The sequence below is a fragment of the Polypterus senegalus genome, chromosome 1 (assembly GCF_016835505.1).
Source record: "Polypterus senegalus isolate Bchr_013 chromosome 1, ASM1683550v1, whole genome shotgun sequence".
NCBI classification, from domain to species: Eukaryota; Metazoa; Chordata; class Cladistia; order Polypteriformes; family Polypteridae; genus Polypterus; species Polypterus senegalus.
Window position 1 is genome coordinate 140,932,459 of NC_053154.1, and position 22,500 is coordinate 140,954,958.

The window sequence follows — 22,500 nt, forward strand, 5'->3', positions numbered from 1 at the left end:
AGATGCACTAGAGGGGCAACAATGAGATGACCCCCAAAACAGGAATGGTTTAACAGGTGGAGGCCACTGACATTTTTCCTCCTCATCTTTTCTGACTGTTTCTTCACTAGTTTTGCATTTGGCTACAGTCAGTGTCACTACTGGTAGCATGAGGATGCATACCTGGACCCTACAGAGGTTGCACAGGTAGTCCAACTTCTCCAGGATGGAACATCAATAAGTGTCATTGCCAGAAGGTTTGCTGTGTCTCCCTGCACAGTCTCAAGGGCATGGAGGAGATTCTAGGAGACAAGCAGTAACTCTAGGAGAGCTGGAGAGGGCCATAGAAGGTCCATAACCCATCAGGAGGACCAGTATCTGCTCCTTTGGGCAAGGAGGAACAGGATGAGCACTGCCAGAGCCCTACAAATGACCTCCAGCAGGCCACTGGTGTGAAATGTCTCTGACCAAACAACCAGAAAGACTTCATGAGGGTGACCCAAGGGCCCCATGTCCTCTAATGGGCCCTGAGCTCACTGCCCAGCAGCATGCAGCTTGATTGGCATTCGCCATAGAATACCAGAATTGGCAGATGCACCACTGGTGCCCTGTGCTTTTTACAGATGAGAGCAGGTTCACCCTGAGCACGTGACAGAAGTGAAAGGGTCTGGAGAAGCCATGGAGAACATTATGCTGCCTGTAACATCATTCAGCATGAGTAGTTTGGTGGTGGGTTAATGATTGTCTGGGGAGGCATATCCATGGAGGGTCACACAGACCGCTATATTTGACAAAGGCACCTTGGCTGCCATTAGGTATCAGGATGAAATCCTTGGACCCATTGTCAGACCCTATGCTGATACACTGGCTCCTGGTGCACGACAATTCCTGGCCTCATGTGGTGAGAGTATGCAGGCAGTTCCTGGAGGATGAAGGAATTGATACCATTGACTAGCCACCACACTTTCCTGACCGAAATCCAACAGAACACCTCTGGGACATTATGTTTTGGTCCATCCAATGCCACCAGGTTGCACCTCAGACTGTCCAGGAGCTCAGTGATGCCCTGGTCCAGATCTGGGAGGAGATCCCCCACAACACCATCTGTCATCTCATTAGAAGCATGCACCGATGTTGTCAGGCATGTATACAAGAACACAGGGGCCATACAAAGTGCTGCACAATTTTGAGTTGTTGCAATTAAATTTTGGCAAAATGGACTAGCCTGCCACATAATTTTTTCACTCTGATTTTTGGGGGGGGGGGTCTTGAATTCAGGGCTCTGTAGGTTGATCATTTTCATTTCCATCAAACGATGTGGCATCCTTTCATTCCTAACACATTACCCAGTCTATATCAGTATAGATATCCAGGAGGATTTCTTTTTCCCCATTGAGATCTGATGTGTTCTCAAAGTGTTCCTTTAATTTTTTTGAGCAGTTTATATATACATATACATATACACATACACATACACATACACATACACATACACATACACATACACATACACATACATATATATATATATATATATATATATATTAGGGGTGGGACTCGATTAAAAAAAATTCATCTAATTAATTAGAGGCTTTGTAATTAATAATCTTGATTAATCGCATGTAAATCGCACATGTAAATTTGCCCCAAAGCGCAAATGTTTTTTTTAATGTAAAAGGGTTTTAGTGGGTGACAGAATCAAATAATAGACATTGACAGGAATATTGTAAACTTAAGCTCTTTTAATTTCTGGAAAAAAAAAAAATGTATTTAAACTGCATTTCAATTCAAAACAGAAACAAAAATATCATCCCTGGCTAAAATTGGGCAGACTTAAAAATAAAGTGGTATTCTAAGTACTTTAAGTAAATGTTCAGAATGGTATTGTCTTTAAATAATAAGAAAATTTTCAACATAAAGTGCAGTTTTTCTTCTTAAAAAAAAAAATAAGGTAGAAACATAAAAGGTAATTTGACCAGCTTCACCTTTAAACTCTGAGTAACCTTAGCCAAAATTATTTTGTATATTAGGCTAAAACAGTGTGACCATTGAACATTTTGTAATTAGATGTAAGTAAAATAACTAACGGTCACGGAAGTCCAATGATGCCCAGTAAGAGCCACAAAGTCTGATTTCTGTAATGCATCTAAATTTGCTTGCTTTTCAGTGTTATAAAGCTGTTGAATTTTACTTGAAATTGTCTCTCGGCACGGCAGTTGGAAAGCTGGATCACCTGAAGCTAACTGTAGCACATTTTCTAACCCCCTATCTTCCACCACTGTTAGTGGTCTACAGTCCAAAGGAATCAATTTTGCGAGAGAATTTGTATGTTTGACCAATGTTGACCTACTAATTTTGGTCCTGAAGCCAGTCATTTCATCAGGTTTGGGCTGCCGACACCTTTTGTTGGTACTCGAACTCGTACTGCTAGTGCTAACAGCATAAACACTTTCTGTGCTCACTGTAACATGTTTTGCATTTAGATGGTATCATAAGGCTGAAGTGCTTCGGTGGTATGCAAACTCCTTTTTGCACGCTTTTATCAAGGCTTCCGTCGGGTAGTCTTTTGAAATGAAATTTGCCTCCAATTAGTCCTAGCAACGCGCTTTCTTCAGACTCTTCCATTTTTGTAGCTCTGATGTGTGCATCAATGTAATCGATGTACCAGGAAATTATGCATTGACAAAAGTTCCCCTTTGCTTGAAATGCAAAGTGTGATTAAATGCGTTATTTTTTAACGCATTATGGAGCACACGATCGGCTTCTCAACTGTGCTTGTGCCAAGAAAAGGAAACATTTTAAAAATAACGTAACATGATTGTCAATGTAACCTTTTGTAGGGTCTGTCCCTGAGACTTATTAATTGTCATCGCGAAGCAGAGCCTTACTGGAAATTGGAGGCATTTGAATTGAAATGGGAGATCAGAGAGTATAACGGGATGCGAGGAATACAAACTCTCTCCCCTGAGCAACCACCAGTAAAAATAGATTATGCTCAGTAGTGCCTGGAGGATTCAGAGTGTGAAGAAACCCTAGAGACAGCGTGTGTATTAACTTGTGGATTTTTCGGTGAGTTGCTTCCGCAAGACTGCATTAGTAGTGGAGCTCAGCTCGGAGCAAAATGAAGTGAATGAAATGAGGTGAATGGGAGGGGAGATGATGACGTCAATCCCCCCCACAAACACAGTCTCTCGGAATTTACATAAGCACAGTCCTTCACCAGCAATTTTAACTTACAAAGTGATCAAAACTCTCGTTTATACCCTGCGTCCTCTTATTAAACTTGTATTCCGCGAATATCGTATTAGTAGTGGGAATGACAAACGCCAGCGGCAGCCTGTCTATGAACTTAATTTAAACTTTAGGTTTACACCGTGCTTTGTTTCCGAAGTAGCTGAACTCGTGAATATGCTTGTATGCGTCACTGTGCATGACAAACTGCAGCGGAAGCCTATAAACTTAATTTAAACTTGTATGCCTCACTCGCTCGCTTCTAATTGTTTCGCTGCCTTCTCAATTGTATAATGCATGTTTTCTTCAGCGCTCTTTGCAGCTCCTCCTTGTTTTCTACGTACTGCGTTCACAGTCAGTTCACATGATTACGTGGGAGGCGTGATGACACGACACACAACTCCGCCTCCCACGGCCATCGCGCTTCAGTCTATTACAGTATATGGACAAAAAATAGGTTCCAGTTATGACCATTATGCATAGAATTTCGAAATGAAACCTGCCCAACTTTTGTAAGTAAGCTGTAAGGAATAAGCCTGCCAAATTTCAGCCTTCTACCTACACGGGAAGTTGGGGAATTAGTGATGAGTGAGTGAGTGAGTCAGTAGGTCAGTCAGTGAGAGCTTTGCCTTTAATTAGTATAGATATTAACAATAAGAGCAGCTCACTACTCTAAACAGTAAATTTGCCGGGGAGCTGGTTTCGAACTCACGACCTCCGGATTATAAGTCAGCAGTTCTAACCACAGCACCACGGATGCTCTTGTATTGTACATGCACCTTTTGTGAAAGTGTTTATTTGATATTTGGCTGCCAGCCTTCCCACATTATACAGTTCATGTCTACAATTTTTTATTTATTACTAAAACATGAAAAATGTTTGTTTGAACGATGCGTTTACATAGATTGTTATAGACACAAAACACACATCAAATTATTTCCCCTTACAATTCTGGGTGGCTCACTCCCAGATAATCAATCAAGGCAGGAACTGGGAGAACTTCTTGCCGGTTCTGAAGCGGTGGGGGGGGGATGGTATAAGCAGGCCGCTTGATGCATATCGACACATTTAGAAGACAAAAGACGCTGACAAAGAGGTGTGAAGGATTTACGAGTTTTTTTTGTAGGCTCTGGTAATTCTAGTGTTAAGGTTCCAGAACCAGACTGGTGGAGTCATGTTGCAAGACAGAGTAAGGAGAGTAACAGTAATACTATGTCCCAAGTGCCCTGGTAGGAGAAACAGACAGCTGAAAGTGACCAAGAGCAGGCTAGACAGTGCTAATTGTGACTGACAGTGAAGATTGATCTGACAAACAAGTCTGTTCCTACACTCAATTCCCTTGACCTACAATAAAAAAGCAGATAGAAAATGATCTAACATGGCTTAAAGAATAATGATTTTTTTTGCAAATGTGTTTAAATAATAGAAATCAATAATTATTAAATATAAAAATAATAATTGCATTTACAGTTACAGAAAACAATAATTGTTAAATACTTCAGACACTGTACACTACATAAAAAGTAGAAGTCCTGATCATTATTGGGAGACAACTTTTGCCTACTGATTGGTTTTCCAAATGTAAACAATTTTTAAACTATTATTACAGATTGTTAAAATAGAAGTTGGTGCTTTTTGGCATATGTTTTTTTGTAATACATGTATAGAATACAGTGAAATTCTTACTTTCATGTAACAGGTAGCCATCATAACTGTAAATGAGAGACTTACTGACAGCTATAAATAGAACACCTGCTCACATTCTTATTCCACAAAGCACTATAATTCAAATATTTATATTAATTAAATATGAAACATATTACATTCCATCCTGAACTGCTTTATCATAGATATTTTGCTTCATTGTTGGTATCAATATAGAGATAATTTTCAGAATTTGATTGTGTTTTGTATGGCTCAGCCTCCATTCTCCCTTCAGTTTATTTACCCAAGACTCAAGATTTTTTTTTTGAACTTCCCCTCAAAAGCAAATTTTTGAAGTGGCATAAAATGCACTTATCATTTAACAATTCACCGTGCTTTTAACATGTTTATTTGTTAATAGGTATTAATAAACAAATAAATGATGTATTCTTTGTTAGGACAAATTCATTAAGTCTTGCTAATGACGAAGCACTTTATCCATGGTAACAACAATAATCCTAAATCACACAAAAATGCACATTCAAATGTGGACTTTCCTTCTGGAAAACAAATTCTTACATTTTATTAAATAGCATGTAATATTTTATAAAACTTTACTAATGTTTTATAGTTACTAGTTTTTATACTGTAATACATCCATTGACTCAGAAATGAAAGGGTAGTTGAAGTCAAAATGTATAAAGAAAATTGAAACCATACCTGGACAAGGAAAATTATAAGAAAATAAAAATTGGCTATTCTTCTGAACTGCTCAAATAGATTCTTGGGAATAAAATTCCATACTGTGTACTAAAAAGAAGAAAATTTTGCAATTAGTATAAATGACATTATGGAAAATTCTGTAATTATGTTAGAATATAATAAATATATGACACAATCATTATTATTTTAGAAATCACTTAAGACTACAGCACCCTGATTTTCTAAAATCTCTATGGATCTACTTACTGCAGTGAAACCATTTCACTAAACTTTCATAAAAGGAAAACACACATTACTACTTCTACTATAAATTCGTTCATTATTAAAAAGCAATGAGCAAATAGAGTAAAGTTAGAAGGTAAACTTCTATTAATGGTGTTTTTATGTAATCATTCACTTTACACTGTTGAATTGTTGAATATTCCATTCAAAACTTTTTTTTTTTTTAATGTTACTCCGGACAGTGGCAAACAATGTGAAAACAATCCCAGAAAATTTTTTTTTCATATAATTCATGTATAATTCACAAGTCCAATATCCATTTGTATGGTCAAAACATACAAAATGGTCAAATTTTTTGCTAAAATGTTAGTAGTTACTTCCTTTAAACTCTGCATTAAATATCAACAAGGAAGACATCATTCACATAAGTGCTGTGCATTAGAATTGAAGATCTGCCTTTACCCCTCATTCACTGAAGGGAGAAACCCGTCTTTCATTCAAATGTTTGGCATGGTTTAGTGTATATTCCCTATTTAGTAAGTTTGAATATTCAATTTTTAATTTCTCCATAAAAACATGTGATTAAAAATTTTATCAGCCAAAACTCTAAACTATGTGGGATAATTAACATTTACTTAAAAAAGTCATTTTTGGATGTAGTATTTCTTTAAACCCGAATAACTCTTGGGACAGTATTCTGCTTCAATCTGGGCAATGAAATAACATCAGGCTGCAAAAAAAAAACAAAAAAAAAAACAAAACATATTTCTATGCTTATAAAGGCTTATATAGGCGCTAATAAAAATAATTTAGTTCCTATTCCAAATATCAATAACGCACATAGTATTCATCTCTGCACCTCTGAAACATTAAATATGGCACTATTAAATGTTAGAGCTTTAACTAACAAAACGTTTTTTATCAACGATCTTATTAGTGATAAAAAAATAGATTTATTGCACTAAATGAAACATGGCTTAGCTCAGACGCGCGCTGTTTTAATCGAATCTGCGCCCGGATTACAGTTTTACTCGTGCAGACCGCCAGGGAAAAAGGGGCGGATTGGCTAACATTTACTCGAGCCGATTAAAATGTAAAGATGTCAGTTTTGGTAAGTTCAAGTCCTTTGAGTATCTCGCCGTTGCTGTTCATGGAGATTCTCAAGTTCTAGTACTATCCGTGTATAGACCTCCTAAATATAACGCGTCTTTTTTTGAGGAATTCTCTGACTTAATGTCAATTTTAATTACTAACTATGACACACTCCTAATAGTTGGCAACTTTAATTTTCATATAGATAATCAGTGTGATCTAAAAGTAAAAGAATTTATGAACCTCCTGGATTCTTTTGATTTGAGACAACTCATAAATCAGCCTACACATAAAGCAGGTCATACGTTAGACTTAGTGATTACTAAAGGACTGAAAGTTGATATAAAACAGATCATTGATATTGGTCTATCAGACCATTTTCTTCTACTTTTAATATAGAAATAATGATAAAAACACTCATGAGAAGCATATTGTTAAAAAACGCTTCTTTGATTGGCAGCAGCTTTAAAACTTACAAACATTTTAAGCAATCAGTCCGTTTATAGTGCCAGCTATAATAGTGAGGATAATGTAAATAGTAAGGTGGAAAGATTTAATACTAAAGTGAGAGCTGCTGTTGACATAGTTGCACCTGAAAAGACAGTGAAAAAATCTTCTAGCATTGTTATACCATGGAAGACCCAAAGAGTGTCTGATTTAAAGAGAACATGCCGTAGAGCTGAGCGTCAATGGAGGAAGACTAAACTTACTATCCACCATGAAATATTAAAAGTCAAAATAACAGAATACAATAACACTGTCCGTCTTGAGAGACTGCTATTTTTCCAAGATTATAAATAACAATGCTAGTAATCCCAGAGTCTTATTTTCTACAATTGATGCCTACTAAACCCAGGTAACTCAAAGGAATGCCTCCTAAGTGCTTCCAGTGAAACCTGTGAGGCTATCGCTGTATTTTCAATCAAAAATTAATGATATTAGAAATAACATAGTATATCCCTCCAACACTAAGGATCCTCCTAAACCCCAGCATCCTGTTATAAACAAATTAAACTATTTCACTAGGATAGATTTACCTGATTTACAAAAATAATCTCTCAATTAAAACCTCCACCTGTCCTTGACCCAATACCAACAAGGTTTTTCAAAGAAGTATCAGGCGCTAATTGATAATGTTCTGACATAGTAAATTCGTCATTAGATACTGGGGGACTGTCTTAAGACTGCTGTAGTTAAACCCCTACTTAAGAAACATAATCTTGACCCTCGCTCTTGAAAATTTTAGACCCATCTCTAACCTGCCTTCTTAAGTAAAGTTCTGGAGAAGGCAGTCATTATGCAGTTAAATGACCACCTAAATAAACATGCTATTCTTGATAAATTTCAGTCGGTTTTAGAACAAATCACAGCACAGAAACTCCACTCGTTAAAGTAGTAAATGATTTGCGAGTGAATGCAGACAGAGGCCATTTATCTGTTCTCATCCTCTTAGATCTGAGTGCTGCATTTGACACCATTGATCACAACATTCTTAGAAATCGCCTTAGTCAATGGGTGGGCCTCTCTGGCAGTGTCTTAAATTGGTTTGAATCCTACCTGACAGGGAGAAAATTTTGTTAGTTGTGGAATTACAACTCAAGACACATGATATCCAATATGGTGTTCCACAAGGCTCTATCCTGGGTCCGCTGTTATTCTCAATCTACATGCTTCCGTTAGGTCAGATTATCTCAGGGCACAACGTGAGCTACCACAGCTATGCTGATGACACACAGCTGTACTTATCAATAGCACCTGATGACCCTGATTCTATTGATTCACTAACACAATGTCTGACTTGTATCTCAGAATGGATGAATAGTAACTTTCTCAAGTTAAATAAAGAGAAAACTGAAATCTTAGTGATTCAGCAATAATGGATACAATGAGGCTATTAGAAATAAACTGGATACATTAGGATTAAAAGTCAAGACGGAGGTAAAAAGCTTAGGGTGATTGTTGACTGTAATCTGAATTTTAAATCACATATTAATCAGATCATTAGGACAGCATTTTTTCACTTAAGAAACATAAGTAAAGTTAGACCTCTTATATCACTGAAAGATGCTGAGAAATTAGTTCACGCGTTTGTTTTCAGTCGACTAGATTACTGTAACGCACTCCTCTCAGGACTACCCAAAAAAGACATAAATCGTTTGCAACTAGTGCAGAATGCAGCTGCTAGAATCCTAACTAGGAAAAGAAAATCAACACATTTCTCCAGTTTTGATGTCACTACACTGGTTACCTGTGTCATTCAGGATTGACTTTAAAATTCTGCTTATGGTTTATAAAGCCTTAAATAATCTCGCCCCATCTTATATATCGGAATGTCTGACACCTTATATTCCAAATCGTAACCTCAGATCCTCAAATGAGTGTCTCCTTAGAATTCCAAGAACAAAACTTAAAAGAAGTGGTGAGGGGCCTTCTGCTGCTATGCACCTAAAATCTGGAATAGCCTGCCAATAGGAATTCGCCAGGCTGATACAGTAGAGCAATTTAAAACACTGCTGAAAACACATTACTTTAACATGGCCTTTTATAACTTCATTTAACTTAATTTAACTTAATCCTGATACTCTGTATGTTCAATTCATCATAATAACTATTCATGGTGGCTCTAAAATCGTACTGACCCCTACTCTCTTTTCTGTTTCTTTGTGGTGGTGGCCTGCGCCACCTCCACCTACTCAAAGCTTCATGATGCTCCAACAATGATGGATGGATTAAAAGGCAGAAGTCTACGTGACCATCATCATCAAGCCCTTCCGTGAGAACCCTAAATCCAAAGAGGACTGTTTCATTTATGTTAGGTAGAATGCCCAGAGGGGACTGGGCGGTCTCATGGTCTGGAATCCCTACAGATTTTATTTTTTCTCCAGCCGCCTGGAGTTTTTGTTTTTCTGTCCCCTGGCCATTGAACCTTACTCTTATTCGATGTTAATTAATGTTGATTTATTTTGTTTTTTATAATTTTGTCTTTATTTTTCTATTCTTTATTATGTAAAGCACTTTGAGCTACTGTTTGTATGAAAATGTGCTATATAAATAAATGTTGTTGTTGTTGTTGCTTTGTGCAACATAATGGTAACTTTATTGTAACTTAACAATATTCATTAATGAACCTTCAACCTTCAGCCTGCAATATCACAAGGTGTGCATAGATCATATGAATCAGGCACTGGCATTTTAACCTTTATTGTGCAAGCTGCAGAAAAATTATTAGAAGAAAAGTGTGCAAAGAAACACTACCGTCATGATTGCAATGTTGGGCTGTGCATTGGTGAATATGTCACAAAACATGTCATATGATGGAAGTGCGCTAAATCTGCATCAGTACAGCAGTGGACACTAGGCATGCCTTTCCTACTGTTGACATTTTAACATTTACAGGTTTCTGACACACACCATAACATTTTTTTTCTTGTTAAAAAAAGTCAACATTTTTGGCTCATTTTACCAGGGATGAAAACAACACTAGGGAGGCTACTAAGCAATTCTTGCAAAACAGTGAATTTTACGTAAATAGACATTTTTACCTTAAAACTTTTATATTTCAATCTTAGTATGCTACGCTGGACCCCAACACACTCTATACCTGCCTATCGGTAATTAATTCAACCAAATAACTGACAATCAACTTTGGTTTTGTTGAATGCTTCTTTTATCTACCTCTCTGATCAAGTGTATTACTATAGTTCATGCACTCTAACCTAAAGTGTGGTCTCTATTGTCTATTAACTTTATACTTCTTACCACCAGAGCAGATTAGACTGCTGCTGATTAAAGTGAAGGCTAAATAAAAAATAATAATAGAAGTTAGATGATTTTTTTTCATCTAACTCAGACTAAGTGCATAGCTAATTCTCAATATATGATTTTTGACCAGGGTCAACAATGAAGAATGTAGGTTGCTGTTATAAAACTATTTCAGTGTAATTAAGAAATTACTTTATCGATAAGTGGTTGAATAATAATAACTTATCTGATTTATTATTAAGTCAAAGTTTAAAGTTTTCCATTGGACGGAGTAATATTGCACATGTCATTAATGAAACAAATCCTGACAGCTAGGAAATGTAGGTAGGTTGTGAACAAATTTTGTTTTGATTGTGTATCTTGCATATACAATGATGATGGTTTTACTAATTCTAATATTAAATATCTGAGCAAATTAAAAGTGAATAGGAAGTGAGGTAGGCTGGGGCAAGGGATGCTCTTATCAGATTTTTTAAGTTCATTTTTTATTAACAAAATGAAATCTTGCAGGCTTATTGTTCAATGACCATAAAGATACTAAAATATTTTTCTTAAAATACAAAACTTGTACAAAAACATGTATCCACAATACATATATGGCATAAAAGAAAATAAAATGCTTCTCATAATTACAAGCTGTCATATGGTTTAAGTACAATACTGTCAAGTCATATTGTTTTAATTTTTTCTGTAATGTACCTATCTGAAACATGGTTTAAAAATATATATATATATTTCAGAATTTCTTTAAAATGGTTTAACATACAGCATTTCTTTATATGCTGTATGACAAACAGTAACACATAATAAACACATTACAAATATTTTAGAAAAACCATAAACAGACAAACTGTGATTGCATTCACTACACTTTTGGCATGCAGACTTATTTTGCTAAACTGGAAGAATCCTAACTTTCCTCTTTTAAGTCAGTGGGAAACTGATGTTTTATACTATTTGAAATTGGAAAAAATCAAATATTCAGTTAGAGGATCTGTACAGAAATTTTTCAAAACCTGGCAGGATCTAATCAATATTTTAGAATAAGCACTTAAAGCACTGAGGAAGCAATTATCTCTGCATTTCTTTTTCTTCTCCATTCATCTCTATTGGCCTATTAAACTCATCAATTTTGGCATGTTTAAAAGCCTTAAGTTTTACCCCGTTAGCCATGCTCTTTCTCAGGGGTGGGGGTCAACTTGTTTTCAATCCTATTTTTTGTAAAAATTGATCGATTTGTATGGAATGATTACAATAAAATTATATGTATATATAAAAAAAAAGTATCAAATGTTCATAAGTTGTTTATCAAGAAGACATAAGACTAACATGCTTAACAGGTTTATAAGTAAAATACAAATTTTGCTGTTAAGTCGTTTACTAAGCAACAATTTCAAATTTGTCTTTATCTTTTCTTTTTCCAATTAAAAATGTAGGCTGGTGTACTTAAAACAAGCTCACTGTCCAAACAAACAGTCTTTTGTCTAATTACACAGGATGACTTCTCAGATTTTTTTTTGGCAGTCTATAATTACACTTTCTTTAACATAAGGGCTAATACACCTATTGCCTCTCACTCTTTGGTAAAACAGGCCTTGACTTGTTGCTCTTTGTTTACACTGCAGGAAGTTTCCTGCCAAAAAAAGACACATACAGAACATTACATATTATACATATTATTCTTATATCTTTATATAGACGGACAACTTCAAAAACATTAACTTTTTAAATAAATCACAATTTTTGTATGTGGTTTAAATAAATTTTATTTCCTTTAACAAGAAATACTTACCTTGGATGATATAATCCGGTTATCTGCAAATTTCTGGGGAATATAATGATCATGCTGAGGAAAGCGATTAGCTACATAAACTGTCCTTGTGTCACTTTGATGGGGTGGGTCAAAACCCTGAAAATACACACAAGAAAACAGTAAAAATGAGAGAATGAGTCAATACTTGAAAATTTACAAATAAAAGCTGATGCAGACTCCTGCTATTCTTGTGCAGTAGGTAACAGATTATGGGTTTAACAGTCAACTACCTATTATAAAGCTCTGAAAATTAAACTAACATATTGTAAGCAACATCATAAGGGTCAAACATTGACCATACTTTAGACTATAAAAATGATAAATTCAAAAATCTCTCTCAAATATCTACCACACAAAATTAATTCTATGACCAAACAAATATCGTCCCACATACATCTAGAACCATGACACATTTAATTATTTATGTACTATATACAGGTAGACCCCTGGTTACGGACATCCGACCTACAACTTACGAACAAGGTCGCAGCTGTGACGCATGCACCTCATTAACTGCTGCTCCATCATCTTTGGCCTGGGGACGCTGCAAGCAGTGGCTGGAGGGTGGGGGTGATTTTGCTGCTCGCGCTGTAGTGTCCCTCGGACAGCTCCCAACGGCAAGCGAGTGGTGACCCGTGGTCCATAGTCACCGGGACCACAGCTATCGCTCGTGTGCAGGACAGAGGCTTAATGGGGCGGTTCGCTGTCCGCCCACTACACCGCTGCAGCTACTGCTCCTGACTAGATGCAGGCTGGATGGAGTGGTGGGGGGCGTTTCAATGCCCGCCCACTACACACGGCTGCCCGTTTTTGGTGGGCGGCTGGTAATGCTGCAAGCAGGGACTCTGTTGTGGCTGAACAGGGGGGTGGGGGGTAGCATTGTAGTGTGCTTCGGGTGGCTACCTGTTGAATGGGGATGGTGGTGGGCGATACACTACAAGCCTTTGGCTGCACCGTGCTCATTCTCGGTGGGCGGACGCACGCTGCAGGCTGCATACTGTAGTGGCGGTGACTGTGTGGTGGGTGGGTGGTGAACCACCCCTCATTACTCCCATTCAATGTCAATAAGAAGCCTGTTTGTACTGTTACGTACATAGCAGTAAGTTGTCTCTTGTCAGTACACTAGACGTGCTGATGAGGGATGACTGCCTGCTGCGATAGCTGTGCAGTGCTGTGCAGAAGAGCTCATCTTAACCTTTTGTATTCACCCTTCAAGAATGTCTCTGAAACACGAATCTAATGCAAGTGCTGGTAATACAGTAAAGAAGAAAAAAACCATCACCATTGAAAATAAAGTAGAAATAATAAAAAAGTCAGAGAGAGGTGAAACTCCATCATTCATTAGATTAGCACTTGGTCAACAATAGCATCTATTAAAATAATGTATCTCTTCCGACTTACATACAAATTCAACTTGAGTACAAACCTACAGTCCCTATCTCGTACGTAACCCAGGAACTGCCTGTATACTATTATGTACTACAGCTGCAGTTAATAAGGGGGTAAAAAAGCAATAACATGGATACAATCATTCTTATTAAATGTGTAAAGTCCACCTCCATCTACTATGAATTACCAGCAGGTATATTTTTCACACAAGTTCACACATAAATTCACACATTGACTCAGGCGCCGCCGCTAGTGGCAGCCTTTCCAGCAGCTCCGTGTGTGACTTTATTTTCCTACCTTTTTTCTCTATTTTACTGATCACTCCTATCACCTTCTTTTATGTGGACTCGTTCCCTGGACACTTTTTACTACTTGTGAATTTCCCCTTGGGATTAATAAAGTATCTATCTGTCTATCAGTCAGAAGCATGAATTCATTTTTTTTTCTTTCACCTTTGGATGACTGCCTTTTGACTGTGAGAGCCAAGGAAGAGAGGAGAGATTAATGGATTTCCACAAACAAAGATAAATGAGGAAAACTTTTATTCACAACCACATTAAGAATAAGAGTTTCAGAAAAGATAAAAATATTACTTGTTAGCTTTATGAGATGAATACTCAATTAAAATCTCTTTTAATTTAGGTTTGTAAAACTAATGAACCACACTTGTAGAAAGCAATTAAAAAAAAAAAAAATCATTCATACTGAATACCATTACTTAACGTTTAAGTTAATACTAATTTACCTTAGTTATTTACCATTATATTTATACTCATATTATTTAAACTTTAAAAAAGAAAAACCATATTAAACATAGGGTTGTCAGAAGGCTGAAATTCCAAAGTTCGATACAAAATATACAAAACTACTGATGCCTGATACCACAGAATTTTGAGGGTTACGGTATGGGATGTACACACAACAGGCTATATGCACACTCTCTTCTGGATTCCATGTCAGCCACGTGCTGCTGACGCTGATATCAAAACAGACTAGCTATGGCGTTTTTCACCTGATCATTTCAAGATGTGCCCAGACTTACGGTAAACAACGTAAGTCATATTATTCAAACATTGCTCCAAATGTCAGGATCTAAAAAGGACAAGGGCGTCAAACTATATGTTTCAAGCTACATCCAGAATTACAAAGGTAAGATCCAGACATATTAACATGTTTGTTTACTAGTTGAGGCTAAGGCAGAAATTCAATAATTAGTAACTAAAATTTACTCAGGGACAGATGGATATGTATGTAAGCTAATCTATACTAATAAAAGGCAAAGCCCTCACTCACTCACTCACTCACTCACCACTAATTCTCCAACTTCCCGTGTAGGTAGAAGGCTGAAATTTGGCAAGCTCATTCCTTACAGCTTACTTACAAAAGTTGGGGAGGTTTCATTTAGAAATTCTACGCCTAATGGTCATAACTGGAAGGTATTTTTCTCCATTAACTGTAATGGAGTTGAGCTGGAATGACGTGGGGGGCGGAGTTTCGTTTGACATCATCACGCCTCCCACGTAATCACGTGAACTGACTGTCAACGCAGTGCGTAGAAAACCAGGAAGACCTCCAAAAGCTGAAGAAAACATGCATTATATAATTGAGAAGGCAGCGAAACAATAAGAAGCGAGCGAGTGACATATACTACCATATTCATGAGTGCTGCTACCTCGGAAAGAAAGCAAGGTGTAAACCTAAACTTTAAATTAAGTTCATAGACAGGCTACCGCTGGCGTTTCACATGCCCACAGGTAATGCGGGATACAAGTTTAATGAGAGGACGCAGGATATAAACAAGAGTTTTGATCACTTTGTAACTAAGTTAAAATTGTAGGTGAAGGGGTGTGCTTATGCAAATTCTGAGACTGTGTTTGTGGGGGATTGACAGTTAAGGCGGGTGGGGGAGTCACGTCATCATCTCCCCTCCCATTCATCTCATTTCGCTCTGAGCTGAGCTCCGCGGCTAACGCCGTCTTCCGAAGCAACTTCGTCAGACTGCCACCAAATACTCACAGAAAAATCCACAAGTTAATACACACGCCATCTCTACAGTTTCTCCACACTGAATCTTCCAGGCACTACTTACAAAAGGTTACATTGACAATCGTGTTACGTTATTTTTAAAATCTTTCCTTTTCTTAGCACAAGCACAGCTGAGAAGCTTCGATGCATGTGCTCCATAACGCTAAAAATAATGCATTTAATCACACTTTGCATTACAAGCAAAGGGGAGCTTTTGTCAATGCATGATTTCCAGGTACACCGATTACATTGATCAGCGCATCCCGATTCATTTTACCCTCGCACCACCTTAGTTTGAGAAGAAGTATGAAAAAATATGAGGTTAACACAGAAAAACAGATCACCGATTCAAGCTTTATGAATAATCGATTCGCCATCAATAATTGTTTTGGTAAAGCCATACTCAGTGTAATCCTTCTTCCATTTTATAATTTTTCCGCCACTAGCCATGATTAAATGAACGGTAAATAAAGTAAGAGCAAAGCGAGGGTGACTTATTTAGGCAGGCATATATATGACGGCAATACTCATGACAATGTCAATCATGTTACATTATTATTAAAATGTTTCCTTTTCTTTTTCATTACTTCTTTAACACACTACTTCTCCGCTGCGAGGAGCGGGTATTTTGATATATATATAATATATGAATGACCTCCAAAGAGCTGAGACTTTTGATATGATGAAGCGTGTCTGCAAAACTGGGTCTCCTGCCCAGCAAAGTCGAAAGCAGCCAGCGCTGCAGGCATAGCTGTGCCGCCTTTGAGACGCTGACTGCACTTCTGCCTTAAGTCAAAGTGAGCACTTTTAATTTTTTTCATCCTCCCCCTGCGCTATAGCCCAGACAAGTGCAAACACGGGACCCCTTTTCTACACCACGGCAAAATAATATTAAGGCGATTCACACTTTCTTTTGCACGTATACGATTATGAGGTCCTCAGCTCGGATTATGAAGACATGCACAGTAGTGGAGGACTGACAGTGCCATCACAGCCGATTAATGGCGGGACGTCTCACCAGTCTACACAAGACCCACGCGACTGTCCCCAAAAGGCGATCATAACGCCAGCTTAACACATCTCTCTATACTATATAAAAGAAAAGGCAACTTTCCTTTCTTTACACCTTTTTCCTTTTATCCCAAACCAAAGCCTTTCTCTCTTAACACTGCAGAGGACACAAAACTAATTTTCTTTAAATGCCGGTAAGGCACATTACCAGAGGCACAAATTTGAACGCTCACATAGAAAATGTAATTTCTATACCACAGCCGTCGTGTAGCCTTTCAAAAGGGATCTACTACCGAAAGATGATCCATATACATTTTAGCTGCTGTTAGTTACTTACCTGTTGTGTTACACAGTTTTTAAAATGTAGTTTACCCGCAACCACTCCAGTAGTGCTCAATGTACCTGTACTTCTTAAAACGTTAATGTTTTACTGTTTAATAACTTATAGACTATATTTTATTATTTTTCCCTTGCACTCAGTGACCAAAGCTATACACACACATATATACACATACAAACATACACACAAGTATATGTATGTGTATATATATACATATACATATACATATATATACATATATATATATATATATATACATACATATATATATATATATATATATATATATATATACATATATATATATATATATATATATATATACATATATATACATATATATATATACATATATATATATATACATATATATATATATATATACACATATATATATATATACACATATATATATATATACATATATATATATATATATATACATATATACACATATATATATATACACATATATATATATACATATATATATATATATATATATATACATATATACATATATATACATATATATACACATATATATATATATATATACATATATACATACATATATATATATATATATATATATATATATATATATATACATATATTATATATACATACTAGCAATAATGTCAAGCTGAGAAGTAGTGTGTTAAAGAAGCAATGAAAAGAAAAGGAAACATTTTGAAAATAACGTAACCTGATTGTCAATGTAATTGTTTTGTCACTGTTGTGAGTGATGAGTGTTGTTGTCATATATATATATATATATATATATATATATATATATATATATATATATATATATATATATATATATATATATATATATATATATATATATATATATTTATTTACACACACGCATTATAAACATATATATATATACATATCTATACATATACACATATATACATACATATATATCTACATGTATACACACACATATATACACACATATACATACATACACACACATATATACACACAAATACATATATATATATATATATACATACATACACACACACATATAAACATATATACATATACATACATATCTACATATATACACACACAGCTATTTCAGATCAGTGCAATACGCTGTTTGTTAAAACGGTTGACTCAGCTCTTACGTGCAATAAAAAATCAAATCATTCAGTTGTCTTTGCTCATATGTCATTTTAGAGCTGGACGCCTGGCATCTTTTGGCCACAAATTCGTTTCTGTTTGGTGTGAGGTTCTGTGTTGTGGAGATTCTCAGGATGGATTGCAGGTGCTCATCAGTGAGGCGACTCCTGTGTGCTGTTTTGTTAGTCTTTATCACTGAGAAGAGCTTCTCACACATATATGTGCTACCAAACATGCACAAGGTTCGAGCCGCATGTAGACGGACTTTTTTGTTCTTCAAAGTCACCAAAGCGCCGTGCAAACTCAGTGTAATAACTCTAGTAAGCGGTAAGTGTCTGCAAGCCAGCTGAAGCGCTGCATTATGGGATCTGTAGTTTATTGTGTTACCAGCGCTTCATATACCCGGCTTTAATAACAATAATACAGTATATAAAATGATCTCGCGGGCGGATATAATTACCACCGGGCCGGATGTGGCCCGCGGCCCTTGAGTTTGACACATATGGACTAAATAGAACTTGAAAAGATATATTTTTTCAAATGTGATCGCGCAATTCAGATAGAGTTGACGCAAGACTACAGCCTGCATGCCTCAATGAGTCATCCTCCCCTCGCTCTTACTTTTTTACCGTTCATCTAATGAATACACTGAGTATGGCTTTACCAAAACAATCATTGATGGCTAATAAAGTATCCATTATTCGAGTATGTATATACATATATATATACCCGCCGTATCGCAGCGTGAGTAGTGTGTTAAAAAAGGTAGAAAAAGAAAAGGGAACATTTTAAAAATAACGTAACATGACTGTCAATATACAGTATTTGTTTTGTGAGTGTTACTGAGTGTTGCTGTCATCAAGGATTTGATTATCATTATTTCTTTCAATCAGGTTCGTTTTTGTAGGATCTGTTGTGTTCAAGTTACATTCTGTGTTTGTCAATCGTTGTAAAGATGACAGGTTTCATTCATCGATTCGTTCTTACTGCATCAATAAACAGCTCGCCTTCTTCTTTATCTGAGACCTGACACACTGCATGCACGGGTTTTTTTACACTGTCTTCCTTTAGTGGGACATTGACTTTTCCAACGCGGTGCTTTGTTTCCACAGTAGCTGCATTTATGAATATGCTTATCAGACGCTTCATATTTTTTGCTGCCTTTTCAATTGTGTAATTCGGTTTTTGTTCAGCGCTCTTTGGAACTGTTGTTTTATCTGTGCACCGCGCCAGTTCACGTGAGCCACTCGGTGTACTTGCATCGAAGGTTCCCAGCTGTGCTGGTGCCATCTCGTGCTATGTCCATAGCTTTATTTAATGTTACCTTAGTCCTGGCACTTAAAACTTTTTCTCGCAGTTTCGCTGGGTTTGTACCAAACACCACCCTGACCATCTCATCTTCCTCTCCATAAGTACAGTCCTTCACCCGTGAATATTTACCCGTGGCAGTTTGCTATTGGATTGCAGCTGACGGACGGCCTTATATGGGCAGGCACTAAATTACAAACGCAGCGCAGCCTGTCTATGAACTTAATTTAAAGTGTAGGTTTACATCGTGCTTTGTTTCCGAAGTAGCAGAACTCATGAATATGGTTGTATATGTCACTCGCTCGTTTCTTATTGTTTCGCTGCCTTCTCAATTATATAATGCATGTTTTCTTGAGCGCTTTTTTGAGGTCTTCCTGGTTTTCTATGTACTGCGTGATTACGTGGGAGGCGTGATGATGTCACACGAAACTCCGCCCCCCACGGCGTTGAAGCTCATCTCCATTACAGTAAATTGAGAAAAACTGCTTCCAGTTATGACCATTACGCGTAGAATTTCGATATAAAACCTGCCCAACTTTTGTAAGGAAGCTGTAAGGAATGAACCTGCCAAATTTCAGCCTTCCACCCACACGGCAAGTTGGAGAATTAGTGATGAGTCAGTGAGTGAGGGCTTTGCCTTTTATTAGTATAGATATATATACACACACACACACACACACACACACACACACACATACACATACACATATATATAATTTGTGTGTGTGTATGTATGTATGTGTGTGTATATATGATGTAGATAGGTATGTATATATATATATATATATGTGTATATGTAGATATGTATATAGATATGAAGATATGTATGTGTATATATGTATAAATATATATGTATGTATGTGTGTGTGTGTGTGTGTGTGTGTGTGTGTGTGTATATATATGACAGCAGCAATCCAAGCTGTGAGAAAACAGTAAAAAGGAGGCGTGCCAGACGTCGTGGTACATTTTCTGATGCAGCTACCGAAAACAACTTTGTGACGCTGCTGCCAAATACACAAAACAATTACTTTGACAATCATGTTACATTATTTTTAAAATGTTTCCTTTTCTTTTCATAACTTCTTTAACACATGACATCGCTATAGCAGCTGGTATTTTGCTATATATATATATATATATATATATATATATATATATATATATATATATATATATATATATATATATATATATATATATATATATATATATATATATATATATATATCACAGCTTACACTCATAACAGTGATAAAACATTTACATTGACAATCATGTTACGCTATTTTCACAATGTTTCCTTTTCTCTCTTTCCTTCTTTAATACACTACTTCTCCGCTGCTGCCTGGTGGGTATATATATATATATATATATAGATATATATAGATATATATAGATATATATAGAGATAGATAGAGATAGAGATAGAGATAGATAGATAGATAGATATGAGAACAACACTCATATCAATGACAAGACAATTACATTAACAATCATGTTACGTTATTTTTAAAATTTTTCCTTTTCTTTTTCGTACCTTCTTTAACACACTACTTCTCCGCTACGAAGCGCAGGTATTCTGCTAGTACATAATAAAATTAGTCTGCTGGACATCTTACCTTGTGAAAAGGCAAATGTCTTAGCCAGCATAACAGTGAATGCTAAACCACCACTTCATTGTAAGGGTCTCAGCTTGAGGATCTCCTCTCTGAGAAACATGTTTTCAACAAGAGCTAGGTCGACAAGTGCTGGATTTTAAGCCAAAGCATATTCATTGTCCTCTAAGATTTTATCATCTTCTTCTCACCCTGAGTGTCATCATCCTTCAGTCATTTTTTCCTCTCCCAAATCCCCGGTCTTGAAAGTTGAACAGAGAAACTGTTCCACTAAAACAACACGGTGACCGCTCCCTTATGCAATAGTCACTGCCCTGTCTCAGAGGGACAAAAATCTTTTTTTTTTTTTTAAAAAAACACTGGCTACAAACTTGGATATGGGGACTAATCATAAACTCTCTCTCTGGATAACGACGATCCATTTAGACTGGGTTTCCGCATAGGAGGGAAATGAATGAAAACTAAGTACCTTATTGTACTTAACGGAAACTTGAAATAAAGGTACACAACCATGTTCAGCTGTTGAGTTATCTGTACGCTGAAACTTAAACTTCTTTTTCTGGGACACTCTTGCCTGTAAACAAAAATCACAACTAGAGTACTGACAACAGAAATGACTGAGCGGGCTGAGACTTCACCGGAAGTACATCAGCACTACTGTGTGCATATGGTCAACTGAAGACACAAAAAGATAAAATAAATAAAAGGTAACCAGATTCATTTTAATGGAGTGAGTACACCCGAGATTGCCACACATTCAAAAGTTAGCAATTGCCAAAACAGAACAGTAGCGTGGTCTTCTATTAGTATTAAGAAAAGCTAAAATATTTAACATTAATAAAAAACAACATTTGTCATTCTTAGTATGGAAAGCAAAATTTTATTTTTTTGTGCACAACAAAAGAAAGACCAAACACATCCAATAAAGTGCCCTGGAAAGTGGCTTGAAAGTGGTTTGATAATACCACTTTTCCTATGAACAAGTTAAAACAGTATCTCCAGTCCCAAAAAAAAAAAGCAAATAGAAGAGTGGCTGCAGAACATTAAAAGGTCGGCTCTTCCCAGAAAATAGAGGTGTTGGATTTATCAGCATGGCCTGCTTCTAAGACTTATGTGGCTTCTTACGGTATACAAAGCATCAGCACCAGCTGTTCAAGCTGTGGAAAGGAAAATTAACAAATATTTCTGAAAATGGTTTGGATTTC

The 22,500-nt window shown here is 36.4% G+C and overlaps 1 protein-coding gene across 5 annotated transcripts in view; it reads right to left on the reverse strand.

Annotated features, from left to right (window-relative positions):
* atp11b (ATPase phospholipid transporting 11B (putative)) overlaps positions 1-22,500 on the reverse strand; it is a 206,010-nt gene that overhangs the window by 145,501 nt on the left and 38,009 nt on the right. For all 5 annotated transcript variants that reach the window (XR_005634390.1, XR_005634388.1, XM_039759285.1 and 2 more), the window contains exons 2-3: positions 12,446-12,562; positions 5,575-5,664 (exon numbers count right to left, since the gene is read on the reverse strand). Coding sequence is in view for 3 of the 5 variants with exons in the window: in XM_039759285.1 (XP_039615219.1) it covers positions 5,575-5,664; positions 12,446-12,562 (207 nt within the window). In the remaining 2 variants the exon portion in view is untranslated. The remainder of the gene's footprint in view (positions 1-5,574; positions 5,665-12,445; positions 12,563-22,500) is intronic.